This window comes from Epinephelus lanceolatus, chromosome 12 (assembly GCF_041903045.1).
Source record: "Epinephelus lanceolatus isolate andai-2023 chromosome 12, ASM4190304v1, whole genome shotgun sequence".
In the NCBI taxonomy this organism is placed as follows: domain Eukaryota; kingdom Metazoa; phylum Chordata; class Actinopteri; order Perciformes; family Serranidae; genus Epinephelus; species Epinephelus lanceolatus.
The window spans coordinates 14,546,448-14,559,926 of record NC_135745.1 but is presented as its reverse complement, the minus strand read 5'-3'; the positions used below and the strand labels follow the sequence as shown (position 1 = coordinate 14,559,926).

General features: G+C 40.3%; 1 protein-coding gene across 7 annotated transcripts in view; it reads left to right on the top strand.

Annotated features, from left to right (window-relative positions):
- The window catches only part of LOC117272019 (rho GTPase-activating protein 12-like), a 59,564-nt gene that overhangs the window by 39,949 nt on the left and 6,136 nt on the right, over positions 1–13,479 (top strand). For 2 of the 7 annotated variants that reach the window (XM_033650674.2, XM_033650676.2), the window contains exons 3-11: positions 4,344–4,613; positions 6,158–6,364; positions 7,674–7,754; positions 8,513–8,641; positions 8,882–8,944; positions 9,455–9,529; positions 10,235–10,296; positions 11,777–11,858; positions 13,272–13,373. In XM_033650674.2, coding sequence (XP_033506565.1) covers positions 4,344–4,613; positions 6,158–6,364; positions 7,674–7,754; positions 8,513–8,641; positions 8,882–8,944; positions 9,455–9,529; positions 10,235–10,296; positions 11,777–11,858; positions 13,272–13,373 — 1,071 coding nt within the window. The remainder of the gene's footprint in view (positions 1–4,343; positions 4,614–6,157; positions 6,365–7,673; positions 7,755–8,512; positions 8,642–8,881; positions 8,945–9,454; positions 9,530–10,234; positions 10,297–11,776; positions 11,859–13,271; positions 13,374–13,479) is intronic. The other 5 variants (XM_033650679.2, XM_033650677.2, XM_033650680.2 and 2 more) reach the window with 5 other exon arrangements.

Genomic DNA, 13,479 nt, shown 5'->3' with positions numbered 1-13,479 from the left:
AGTCCAAATATAAACTCTGTGATGCTAAAGCATCTGCAGTCATTTCTGTCTAATATTAGCTGCGATGCATTCAGTGCCTGAAGCCTTAGTTTTCTCTCATTTCTCTCTCTCCGTCTCTTCTTCTTCTTCTCTCTGGCTGTGATGTGGTTTATCTCCAACTGAAGAACACTGGACCAGTTGATTATTATTCCACTGCAGAGCTGCAGGCAGCACCGATAAGACTATGCAGGTCTCCTATCTGGAACTGGTAGCGTCACTCTCCATTCCCTCCTATTCTCCACCCATTAACTCCTGCTCTAGCCTGAAATAGGAAATTAGGAGTGAGTGCTGAGCTGCAATCAGAACTGTTATTTGGCTGCTGCAGTGTCGTGTGCTCTCAGTGCTTCTTACTGCAGACTGTACAGTACATGTGTGGTTGCGGACGACTTCTGCCGATTGAGGCTTTCTGATCAGTATTGTAATTAGTCATATCAACTCAATTTGAGGTCTTAAACAAATGACTATCTTTTCTCCACACAATCAGATTTAGTGATCATTCTAATTTATAAAATGACAGAAAATAGAAAGAAACATGTCTTACAACTCCCCAAAGCCCAAAGTGCTGTCTTGAAATAGCTTGTATTGTTCGACCAACAGTCCCAAACCCAAAATACGTCATTTGTCATGATATAACAAAGAGAAAAAACTGCATACACTCACATTTGAGAAGCTAAAACCAGATAATGTTTAACCTTTTTGTTTGATAAATTACTTTAACAGTTCATCCATTTTCAAAAGGGTTTGTCACGTCAGGGATCTATGAAGCTTGATCTTCAGTTTTCAGTGAATATTAGCATTAGCATGCAGCTACAGCATCATTTTAAGATCATTGATTGGATTTTATTTTTACTGAGATACTCCTTGGAAGTTGTATTCTCCTTGTTCTCTTTATATTTTCACATTTATACTTGGGCTTGTACCTCAGACTTTTTATCAAAGCACTCCGTATTTTTTAAAATTCAAGATTAAATCAGGAGAGTTTTATGTCTCTCCAACTGCTCACCACCTCTCATAACCTAAGCAGAAAAAGATCAAGGCTTTTAATTTCATATCCCTGCTGGACGCCCACAGTAACTCCTGCCACTTCTCGACTCTGAAGTACATGATAACACTTGTACGCCTGGCAACCTCGACTAAAGCGCGGTGTACTTTCAAAGAGAACAGCTCCCTCAATGTTAGAGGTCAACCTCTTAATGTCCCACTGTGGTTCAGTGGTTTTAGAGCTCAGTATTGATTAGGTGGTCAGTCTGTTCACAGCAGATGTCCAGCACCAGCTGCGCAGGAATATACCACTGCTGTAATTGAGTCAAGAAGACACCCTGTGCATTTTTAATGAGCCAACCTGGCAGTGCAGCCTTTGGTTACATAATGAGTGCTGTTATTTGACATAGCCTGCATTGCTGCTGTCATTGGAGGACATAAGTTGTTATGGTCAGGCTTAACATGAACGGAGGCGGTTTCGCAACGTTGTGGCTTATAAATCCATTTCTAAACGTTTCCTCAGTCTGACAATAAGGCTACTTCTTGAAATTGCTGTTAAGGTGCCATTTGAGGACATGAGACATTTATTTGCCCGCGAAAAACACAATATTCTCCTTGTAGTCTGCTGTATCTAAACCCTTAAACCTTTTTTCTGTGTCATCTTTAACTTTTTCTCCCTTGAATAAAAGCGTGAAAGGGAGCAGATTGCCTAATATTACCGTACATCTGAGCAGCCAAGACTAAATACTGATAACTGATCTTCTTGAGCCCTCCGGTGATTAACACCCCACAAATCCACTCGATGCTGTTGCAGGTAAATTGGTAAAAAAAATTTCTGTGTAGCTCTGCTGGGGAAACACCTTTAAACATTTTTATGGAAAGTTTATTGAGTTTCTTAACCACTTAAGTGAAGTTTAATTTCAGAACAGCCTTTGGAGGAAAAGGTGGTTTTGTGGCCGCCACTGAAGTAGGATACTACCTGACAGGCTTTTTATAACAGTCTATTGACTACCAGACTTCCCCTTTGACAGGTCCATGCACTAAATCACATGTTCACTCAGCGTTATAGAGGAAGACCTCAGAGCAGTGTCACCAGTGAGCAGTGCATGCAAGGCAAAATATTAAGCACGGACGATGGCAATTATCCGATTGAGGAGAAGCTTTTTACGAGCTATCTCAATACATGAAGAAGATGATGATGTGTTTACAAGTTGCTCGCCACCAGAGGTAATACTTTATATCTTTTAATTTGAGCATAACTTAATTTTTAAGCTGCACCTTGCTTCACAGTCTACCGTTTTTGCACAACAGCGTTACAGAGCTTTTCTGGTAAAAGAAGGCTTTTTTTTTTTAGGAAGTCTAGTGCTTTGCTTAATGGTTCAATGGTAGAACTTATAAAGAGAGCTTCCCCGTTTTGCCTCTGACTTTTTGTTAAAATTCTTGCTTCTCAGGTCTTCTCAGGTTCAGGGAAACTTTGGTAAATTATGTAATATAGGCTATATATTATACATAATATATGCCCTCTCCACCTTTATTTTGCTGTGCTGTGATACAGCACAGCAAAACATCAGTGATACATCAGTGATACTGATACTGTATCAAACAGCACACTTCTCAGTCTTCATTTAGTCCACTGAATATTCGATTCTTCTGGGTACCTCCAGCTGTTTGCTCAGGTCCTGCATATTTCATCCCTATTGATCCCCATGCAATAAAAACATCACAGAGCCGGTGTTAGGAGGCCTCGGGGCCCCGGCATTATTTATTGCTCTCTCCATGCCCTGTCGCTCTGAAGCCAGGCAGCGTCTCTGTAATGCCAGCATGAAATAATCATGACAAGCAGCCCATTGACTGGATCTGTCGCGCGTCAGGGTTTTTGAAGAAGGATGCTCTGTCATTAGAGGCAGCATGCTGGCTGCACTACAACTGTGGAAATGTTGTACTTCGACTGGATACAGGCTGTAACTTTTCAATCAGTAGAGCTGTAATTCATACCCACATTCAGCACCTTAACTAACTCTTTGTCAGCCCACGTTATTGTTGATGATTTGGTCATCTGACAAAGTGATAGTTACAGTGCGCTCTTCCATCTTAGTAGTAATATCATGATAATTATTTGGTGTGTGGTTGGTCAGGTTTCCAATCCTGATTAACAGGAAAATGTTTGCAGTCTGTAGAGACTTCTTCTGATTAAAATTTAATTCTAAAAAGAGCAATCGAACGTAGCAATCAATTGACAGAAAGTAAATTTGCAACTATTTTGATAATCAGTTAGTTGTTTGATCCTTTTTTTAAGCGAAAATGACGAAACATTTGATGGTTCCAGCTTCTCAAATATGATGATGTATTGATTATTCTTATCTTACATTATAATGAACTGAATTTGTTTTATTTTTTTTGACTGTTAATCAGACAAATTAAGGACCTTGGGCTTCAGAATGTTGTGATTGTGTCTCGAAAAACAATTAGTAACTTAAATATCAAATCATTCGGCAGATAAATTGGTAATAAAATGAACCATTACTTGCAGAATCAAGAGAACTGTGGTGATTATTTTCTTATTCTGTATGTGAATTTTGTCCCTTATGTATGAATTCTGTTTTTGGGTAAATCAGTTTTATGCAAAGTAAATGTTCATGTTATAACGTTCATACATAGCTATCACTTAAGTCTCCATAAGAAGTTGAAAAAGTAGTAATTATGCAATTTTTCTATACAATTTAGTGGATCTGTATTTAATTAAATACTTGTATATCTTTTTTATACTAAGAATTCCACATTTGGCTTTGTCTGCAGATGAACCTGGACAAACAGTCTTACCAGTGCGTGTTGATAGTCAGTTTTACTTCCTTATTTCTACCTGACAGTGGTCACTGCCACTCTCGGTTATATAACAACAGCATTTCCTTCCCCTCTTGTCCTCCCGTTCATTCAATGTTCTGTTTCGCTGTGGTCAACAACATCCATGTCAGCTTTAACTACAGAGAGATATTTCACATTTCAGTCATTTCCTATATTCTCCAATGCCACTCAGTGTTCAGCACCAACACTGCAAAGATGAAGTGACTGACTCCATGTGGAGCTCAGTAGGAACATGGCATTAACAGTGTGGGGGTGAAGTGTTTGACGTGCGCTTAGGGGGTGTTTTTAGATAACATTCTCTGCCAGCTTGCATGGGCAGCTGTTGATTTACACTGAAAGCTGTGAATTTCTGACAGCACGCTCTGTCGAGGAACTTTTCCCTGATTATATAACAGACTTAAATGCACTCACAGATGACTCACATTTCCACACTCTCACACTCTTTCTTTTCTCCCCATCAGACGGTATCTTCGTCAGGCCACGGCCGCTCCGAGTCACCTGTCTACACCAACCTCCAGGAACTGAAGATCACCCAGACCAACCTGCCCCCTTTCCCCTCCGGGTCCCCGCTCCATGTGCTGGGCGACTGGGAGACCTACAAGGACCAGAATGGCAGGCACTTCTATTACAACCGTTCCACCCAGGAGAGGACCTGGAAGCCGCCCCGAGCCAGGGACACCAGCACTGGGAGCTCCAGAGGAGAGAGCCACAGCACAGGAGAGAGCTCCGAGGTACGGATCATGTACTGTACAGATGGACGAAAACACCCATTTACACAGATTATTTTTATTCATCTTAATGAAGAACTTCCAGTTAGATCACTTATTGTCCTAAACACTTTTTAAAAGCAGATACCCTCAAAGGAGGGGCGAGAAGCTGTCATCAAAGTGAGAGGGCGAGGGGGGATTATAATGCTACAGGTAGTTGTTGGTATAAGGCATAAAAAATAAAGCTACAGAAATGAAAACATTGCTTTTACAGGTGACACTCAGATGGCCACGTTTCACACCTTTTCTCCATGACAGCAAACACAGATGCAGTCAGTGCAGCTCAGGTGTAAACACTAACAGGGGAGGAAGGAGGAATTTGAGAAATGTGGAGTCAAGTCCCCTGTCATTTCACACATGTAAACACCTGGTGAATCACTACAGAAAGCAGGTGTGACTGGGATAAGGTTTATAACAAACACTGCTTTATGAACATCTTTCCTAATAGAGTGTAAATTGGCTTTTAACCTCTATGGTGATGTCAGACGTAATTCTTTGATTCAGTTCATTCAGAATCTTTATTTTATTGAAATCAATTGAAAGTATTTGCCCTAGCCAAAGAAAATATGACATCAGTGACCGTGTTTGAGTAGATAAAAACATCAGTAAGCATCACATAATGCATGTTTTAATCTGGTTCATGACTGTTCCTTCTTTTATATTTTCCTTGCCATAAACTAACTGAAAATTTGCAATGGTGTCACTCTGAACCCAAACTGGTTCGCACAAGCATAGAAAACAAGAACTCACTCACACATTTGCGTACACATACTCAGTCCAATCATCATCAGTCAAAGACAAATAATAAATAGATTACAAACACAGCAAGCCAGTGCCTCATCACATATTGTGAGTGGCTTGTGTTTAACAATGCAGTACCTGCAGAGACAGCGAGGCATCTGTAGAATTGTTTTTCCAGCACTGACAGGTTGTTAGTAAAGACAAAAAACATCCTAGAGAGAACATTTTTTTGTTCTTTCATACAGGAAGCTTGATTAAACATTGATTCACTAGAATAATTGAAAAACTATGATTTAAAAAAAAACACATGCAGTCTTTTGCGTAGCTGAAATGATTACAGTTTTGATTGATTTGATGAACAAAGAATGAGTATGTGTTTTTCATGAGAAACACTCACAAACAGGCAGACTCTGTCATAGCAGATTAGTCTGAATCATTAGGGAGTCGCCTCTGATTTCGAGTCGTCCTCTGTTTCATTAAATATCTGTACCACACTGCCACCTACAGGCACAAAGCAATCACTGTCACTTTAATTACTCTGTCACACTGCAGCAGTTACCTTCAGATTTACGCTATACTCTCCAAAATCAAGCATGGACATGAGTGATGTTTAGCTCTCTGGTGGGTCTTCTGCTCCTCTGTACTGTATTTAAGTGGTGTTGGGTAGTTCCTGATGATTTACTGGTTCTGGGTGCATGACTGTCTTTTCTCCCCCTGTGACTCCATGGTGAAAGATGCCCTCTGTTCTCTCTTTGCACTCATGGTAGACCACCCCTCTCTCGCTCTCGCCGTCTTTCCTTCCCTTCCTCTCGCTCTCCATCGGGCGACTCCAGCCTCTGTCGTCGGAGGACACCTGCTTCAGTACCTACTCTAGCCAGTCAGACAGTCAGTATGGCTCGCCGCCACGTGGCTGGTCGGAGGAGATGGACGAGCACGGTCACACGCTGTACGTCAGCGACTATACTAATGAGAAGGTACAGGCTGCACGGGGCTGATCTGCTGTCTTTTTATTATGGTGATTTCTGGGGATGCATGTGGGAGCTTGTTTTGGGTTGATTTATGGTATATGTCCGCCTACAGCACACAACTCAAATGTTTCCTCCACAACCACGCAGCATGAAAATGATGATCACTACTAGAGAAAGGATGGAAATATCAAGCTGTTTTCTACAGTTTCCCTCATAAGACACTGACGGCCCCTTTCTCTTTATCGAGAAATAGTTGAAATCACACATGCACATCCAAACAATTGATTTATTGTGTAGATTTAAAGAAAAGTGAAGACTTACAGTCCAGGACTTTCCACAGCATTATAGTCTATTTTATGAACAACACTATGATTTAAAGGGACAGTTCACTCCAAATCAAAAACACATATTTTTCCTCTTAGCTGTAGTGCTATATATTTATGTAGATTGTTTGATGTGAGTAGCTGAATGTTGGATATAATCAGCTGTAGAGATGTCTACTTTTCTCACATATAATGGAACTAGATGGCACTCGGCTTGTGGTGCTCAAAAAAATACATTTGAAAACTAAACAGCAATGTCTTTTTCCAGAAATCATCACTCAAGATAATCCACAGACCTTGTTGTGAGCAGTTTCATGTAGGAACTATATTCTTTTCATCACACTGCACCCGCCAACCGTATCATGCATGCACCTACTGCTGGACTAAATGAATCTTACCTTGCACCACGAGCTGCCTTACATTACAGCTCAGCTGAGGAGGACGTCACGGTAGCTGCGTCCATTATTTTTACACTCTATGGCTGCCGTTAGCACGAGCCTCTCTTCCATGAGTAGATGTTCGCTTTCTGCTGCATAGTGATACAGTTAGCGGGTGCACTCAAGTAGAAAGAAAATAGTTCCTACATGAAACTGCTCACAACAAGGGGTGTGGATTATCTTGAGTAACTGGGTCTTGATATCTGTCAAGACACATTGCTGTTGAGTTTTTCAAATGTGTGTTTTGTTTTTGTTTTTTTGTTTGTTTTTTTGGCGCTTTGAGCACCACAAGCCAAGTGCCATCTAGTTCCATTATATTGGAGATAAGGCAGACATCTCTATTTTAGTCATCCCCAACACTCTGCACCTCACACCAAAATGATCTACATTAATAAATAGCACTACAGGTGAGAGGAGAAATACGTGTTATTGAACTAGGGGTGAACCTTTAAGTTTGTCTGTGGGTTAATAGTTTAAATGTTCTTGCACAGATGTTTGGGTAACATCAGGAATCACACGAATGAGTCTTGTGTTTCTCCTGTTTGTCATCACCAGTGGTTAAAACACGTTGATGAGCAGGGCAGACCATATTACTACAGTGCAGATGGTTCAAGGTCAGAATGGGAGCTGCCAAAGGTAAGACTATGTAGCAATCCTTTATCAGATGTATACGGTTCAAACTTATATGTTTGGGTAATACTTAAGTTAGTACTTACTGTATATACCCAAAAATAAAGTGATGTAGCTGTAAAAAATAGTAAAACTGATGATAACATAGCCCTGCTCAGTTATCAACCTGGCTGTTTTACAAAGTGATGAAAGAGAATCTCCAGTTAGTGCAGCTTAGGATTGTTTTTTATTATGGGTTAATCTAAATAATGTGGAAAAATAGGGCCCAGCACAAGTTTCAACCTTTATTTAAGTTACTCTTTTTATCATATAATCAGCCCCAAACTGCAAAGAGACAACTGACAATGATATAAAACGAGATGAGTAAGAGAGACACCTCACATTGTAAATCCTGAAACCTGCAAATGTTTGCCATTCCCAAATTACCAAAATAATTAGTGGATTATCAAAGTGGTCGGCAGTTTTTTGTCCAAAATCAAGCACTGAAATGCAACATTCTGAAGATGAAGAGCTCGGTCCCTGTACTGGAGATACTATAGTGTGACTTTATGTCTATAATATTTGGCATTATTTCAGTAGGTTGGTTCTAGCCACAGATTTCTGTTTACGGGGATGCTGTGCTTGTATCATCATAGCTGCTGCTCCACTTTGTGATTAAGATGAATGTTCTCTTGTAACTGAGGATACATACTTCTTATATCCAGGTTTGCATGAGATAAAATTAACAGTACATTGATACAGTATGAATCCTTGTCCCCCTCCAGTACAACCACTCCCCTCCTCAGCTGCCTGGAGACGCCCCAAAGAGTCGCAGTCTGGACAGGAGACAAGTGGAGCCCATCGTCCTCACCAAGTGGAGACACAGCACTTATGTCCAAGATCCCAACGACAAGGTCTGACACCCACATCTGCAAACTACTTTAAACACTTTATTTCACTGCTAAATCTCCAGTGAAACTTTCAACAGAAAAGTAAATTTTATAATCTGTTTCTTTGACACCTGACAGTTGTGCTTATGTACAGACTGTACATAATGAGTTTGTTCTGAATGGAGCTGGTATCTGATGTGTTCACTGGTAGGATGAATTATGACATGAGTCCAGAGTTTCAGGTGTAGACTGATTGCTTTTCAGCGGCTGTTAAAAACCAGGCGTTTTCGCTCAGGCTCTGCCCGTCTCCACCCGTACAAACATCAAGTCAGTAGCCTGTCGGGCCGACCAATCAGCGGCTTGTCCCCTAATCCAAGCAGACAATTAGGGTGCATGATAATAATCACACAACAGGAGTAATCATTGCATCCCCATCTTCATGTGAAATTGTTTTCGCCTGATTCCCTGAGTTGATTGAGTTCATTTCAATCATTCCACCAAGAAACTGAACACTCAATCATGAACTTGATAAACTATTTGGCTGCCATGGTACAGAAATGATTTGTCTTCAAAAAAAATACTGAAGATGAAGTAGTTTGTAGTAGCAGCATGGGCACTGTGATAAATACCTGCCTTCACATCTAATTAATAATCCACTTGTGCCTCCTGGACATCACACAGGTACTCGACACACTTTGCAGAATCATAATCTCACTGCTAATTGCCATCACGCTCTTTCAGCTGTCTGTGTCCCCTTAACCTCTCATCATCTTCTCATTAACCTTCTGTTGTTAGCCCATGTGACAGTGTGTTTTTTCATCCCTGTCTCCTCACTAGGACGCTCCTCTGGGCCCCAAGCCCCCCTCTCCTGACTCTGACTCCTGCCCTTCGTCTCCCAAGCCCCCCACCTCTGTTAGTACTCACCCCTCACCTCACATCTTCATCATTCACTAGGCTCTGTCCTGCAGGGTTTAACTCGGCTACTGGTCGTAGGCAGTCACACATGTTGTACCTGACTGCAGGGTTTCTACACAGGTGTGGAAAATCTGAAATAAATAGAGAAAAGGATTTTGTCTCAATATTACAATGAGCTTTGTCATCTGATCTCACATAGTCTGATTTGTTGCACCTTTATACAGCAGGAATAAAGCTGCAGTAAGAGAGTGAGCCTGTGTAGAATCCCTGTTAATAAGCAGTGCTGATGGTTAACGTTTCCAAATTCGTAATAAGTTGTTGGGTTATTTGGGTGCAGTGATTGCCCAAGAAATTCCCCTGTGTGTTAAAGTGTCAATCCAAAGATCACCAGCTAAATGCTGGACAAGTAGTTTTAACTTTTAATTTTAACTTTCTTTGTATTTATTTTAATGTGATGTCACTGTCTTGTGTTTAGTCACTTGTTTTTCTTGAGTTGGAATAATGTTTTTCCTTCAGACTGAATGCTGGATTGTTCTGGTGGCGGGGTATTTTGTGGTGGTGGTGGTGTTATACAAAGGAGTGACACATTGTTATTGTTTACCGATATTTAGTTTTGACAGCAGCTTTCTGTGCTGTCATCCTGCTGAGGTTCTTAATCAGAGTGACTGATGTGTGTGTAACCTGCTTTTTTTTTCTCTCAAGCCATCTGAAAAGTGCGGCATTCTGAATGTGACTAAGATCACCGAAAATGGCAAGAAAGTAAGGTGAGTAGTATGGACTAAAAGTAGGCAAGTGTTGATATTATACTGTATGATGCAGTTAGTCTTAAAGGTACGCTGTGAAGATTTTGACCTCCAGTAGCGCTTCTCCACAGAGTAACTTACAGCTGAATTTATTTGTCTATTACTGCTTATGTGTCACCATTTATGTTCCAATAGAGTGCTGCAGGAATGAGTCGTAAAACCCGGAAATTCGTTAGCTTTGTTTTTGGTTAGATGCCTAAAATAATGTGTGGTTAACACAAGCTTAAGATAGTTTCACGTTTTCTTCTACGGCATATAATACATTAGTAAAAATCCCACTTTTAAATTTTGAAGCTTGTCTTAAAAAAAGATGGTTGCTAACAAGCGGCTAAATGTGACTCCAAAGCATCGTCTCACTGAACACTGCTTTAGAGCCTCGTTGTGGTGGTGATGTTAAAGTCATGCGACCGAGGTGTTGTTCATTCATAGCCTAATGTTAGCTTTGTACTTCTGGTGATTACATTTATATTTGAAAAATTATAAAAGTGCCACAGAGCTTATTCTCTTCAATAATCCAAAATCCCATGAAAAATCCAATTAAAGGTTTTTGTCAAGGGAACTAATTTCTGTGTTGGCTTACAAAAAAAACATCATCCCTGCAACACTCTATTATAATAATAATAGAATTTTTTTATATATAAAAATAAAAGCATCATCGCTATGTGTTTGGCCAAGCTTGTTCCATGAATGTGAGGAGTGTGTATTTTAGCTAGAAGGATAAGAGTTATTGTCTTACTGTTCCTTTGCTGAACAGGTCTGTGTATCTTTATGAAAATTTCAGCACCCATATCAGTATAATACCTCAGTTTCAGTGCCAATGCCAAATTAACATTCTTGGGATATCTCCTGTTAGAAATATAAAACAGTTTTGTACAGAGTCTTATTTTATCAAATAGGAAAAAAAATGCATCAGTATGATATTTTGTCCTAATACAAAACAGTTTTAGAAAAACTGCCCGACTAAATGATTAAAATTAGGAAACATCTTATCACAAAGAAAGTTTTTTTATACTTAATAGCATTAATATTTGGACACATAGCAATCACTATCTGAAAATAATTGAGGTTTGATATTTATGAGTAATGCTGGATAGTGGGAAGGTCTGGAGAGACCTCAGAGATTTGGTCCAAAGTGTACTGAAACACAGACTTGTGGCAACAAACTTTATTAGAGGACTAATGTTTCGACACCAGGTGCATCTTCATCAGAGTGCTTAAAAACATTAGTCCTCTTCTATAGATTGTTACTTCAAGTCTGTGAGCTCTGGTACACTTTGGACTAAATCTCTGACATTTCTAAAAGGTTAATCTACTCTAATAGCCTGGTAGTCCTTTTGAGGTGGTTCAAGCATGTTGAACCTCTTCCTCATGTAGTGGGATGGTCTTTGCAGTTTTAAATTTACTGAGTACTGTGACAGTGTTTGTGAACTGTGTGTTGCAGGAAAAACTGGACTTCTTCCTGGACAGTGCTCCAAGGATCCACGTTGCTGTTTGCCAAAGGCCAAGGAGGCGGGACCAGCTGGGTTAGTGACAGGAACCTTTTACTTTTTTCACAACAACACAACAAGATCCTGTGTAGACAGAAGTATGAAGAAATAGCCACTGTTCATTCACATGATGAGATGTAAAGCTTTGCCTTCATAGCGCTGCAGGGTTCAGTTATAATGCCCATAGGGTCTAAAAGTTTATTTTCCTCACTGGTTTGTCAGGTTACTGGACGGGAGATGGGGTTGAATTTTCTCTCTTCTAGATGTTTCCTTTTCCTTCTCTTTCCATGCCTTTATCTCTTTACCTTTGGCTTCACCCCCCCCCCCCCCCATCTTCCTTGTCTTCATCCCCCACCATCCCCTCAATGCAGCCATACTACCACAGTGACTCCTTCCCTGAATTTCTCCTGTCACTGTTGAGTAACTGGAAGCCGTCCGCTAAGAAACGTCCTGCCGTCTCCTTTGGCTGCTCTGGGCTTGACAGAGCCTCCTCTGTATGTGCTTCCTCCTTCCTTTTGTGTGCTTCTGTCTCTGTCTCCTCCTCTGCATGCCACCTCTCTCCTTTCTGTCATGACCCCAACCCCTCTGTGTGTTATTAGTCACTGGCATGGGGCGAAGATTAGGGACAGTATTACTGCGTCAGTGTTTGCTCGATCGTTTGACTCTGTGACTTGACTTGACTTTAAATAGACACATTTATTATACATTATAGGCCTCAAAGGGCAGGATGGAGTTTGTGAGGTTAAATCAGAGATGTTTTCTTTGAAATGTAGAAGTTGTAAAGTTCATGGAGATCTGTGGAGGATTATGTTCAGCTTTTAGTTGTGCGTGATGGACCCATTTGCTTATCTGAAAGTTAAAGTTTTTGCAAAGTTTTCTCTGCAGTTAATGAGCTCTCAGGGTAAAAGAAATGGTAATGAAGTTTGATTGTGTCATTAGGTCATTTTCCCTGATCTTGAGAATTTAAATCCAGAATGCAAATGCATCAAATAATATATCCTTTACTTTAACTCAAAATCAAAAAGATACAATATAGAAAATGTGCATGTCTTTAAGTTAGCTTTGATGATTACATTTTCAGAAGTGTCTTTGGTGTGGCAGTTGTCAGACAAACAGCAGCGCTCCACAACAACAAAACCAACAATCAATAATCACTCACAAAATGGAAGTGGCACAAATAACACGACAATGATTTGTTTAATCGAGCTGAGCTGCTAAATAGCTGCACAGGAAGGTGTAGCTTTAATTTGGCAGAAGCTCTGATCAGAAAAGTGAATCCACACTTTGTTTCCTATCTGTGAACGTGTTCTTTATTATCAAAGAAGCATTTATTTTTCTCATCTACACAGATTGTTGCATGTTTGAACAGTCAAGAGTGAAGAAGTAGACATAAACAGGCCCTTCCACATGTTAATCTGCCCTCCTTTGACTTGTTCTTTCTCTGTCCAGTTTGGAGGCGGTCAGTCCAAACCAGAGTTCACTGTGGATCTGAGGGGTGGCTCGGTGGAATGGGCTTCCAAGGACAAGTCCAGCAAGAAGAACGTTATAGAGGTGGGGAGGAGTTCCTGGATATCTTCATTGATTTGATGATCTATATGTGTTTCTTGTATGATTAAAGAAGGCACTGAAGAGTCTTGAATACTAACAAAAAAACATC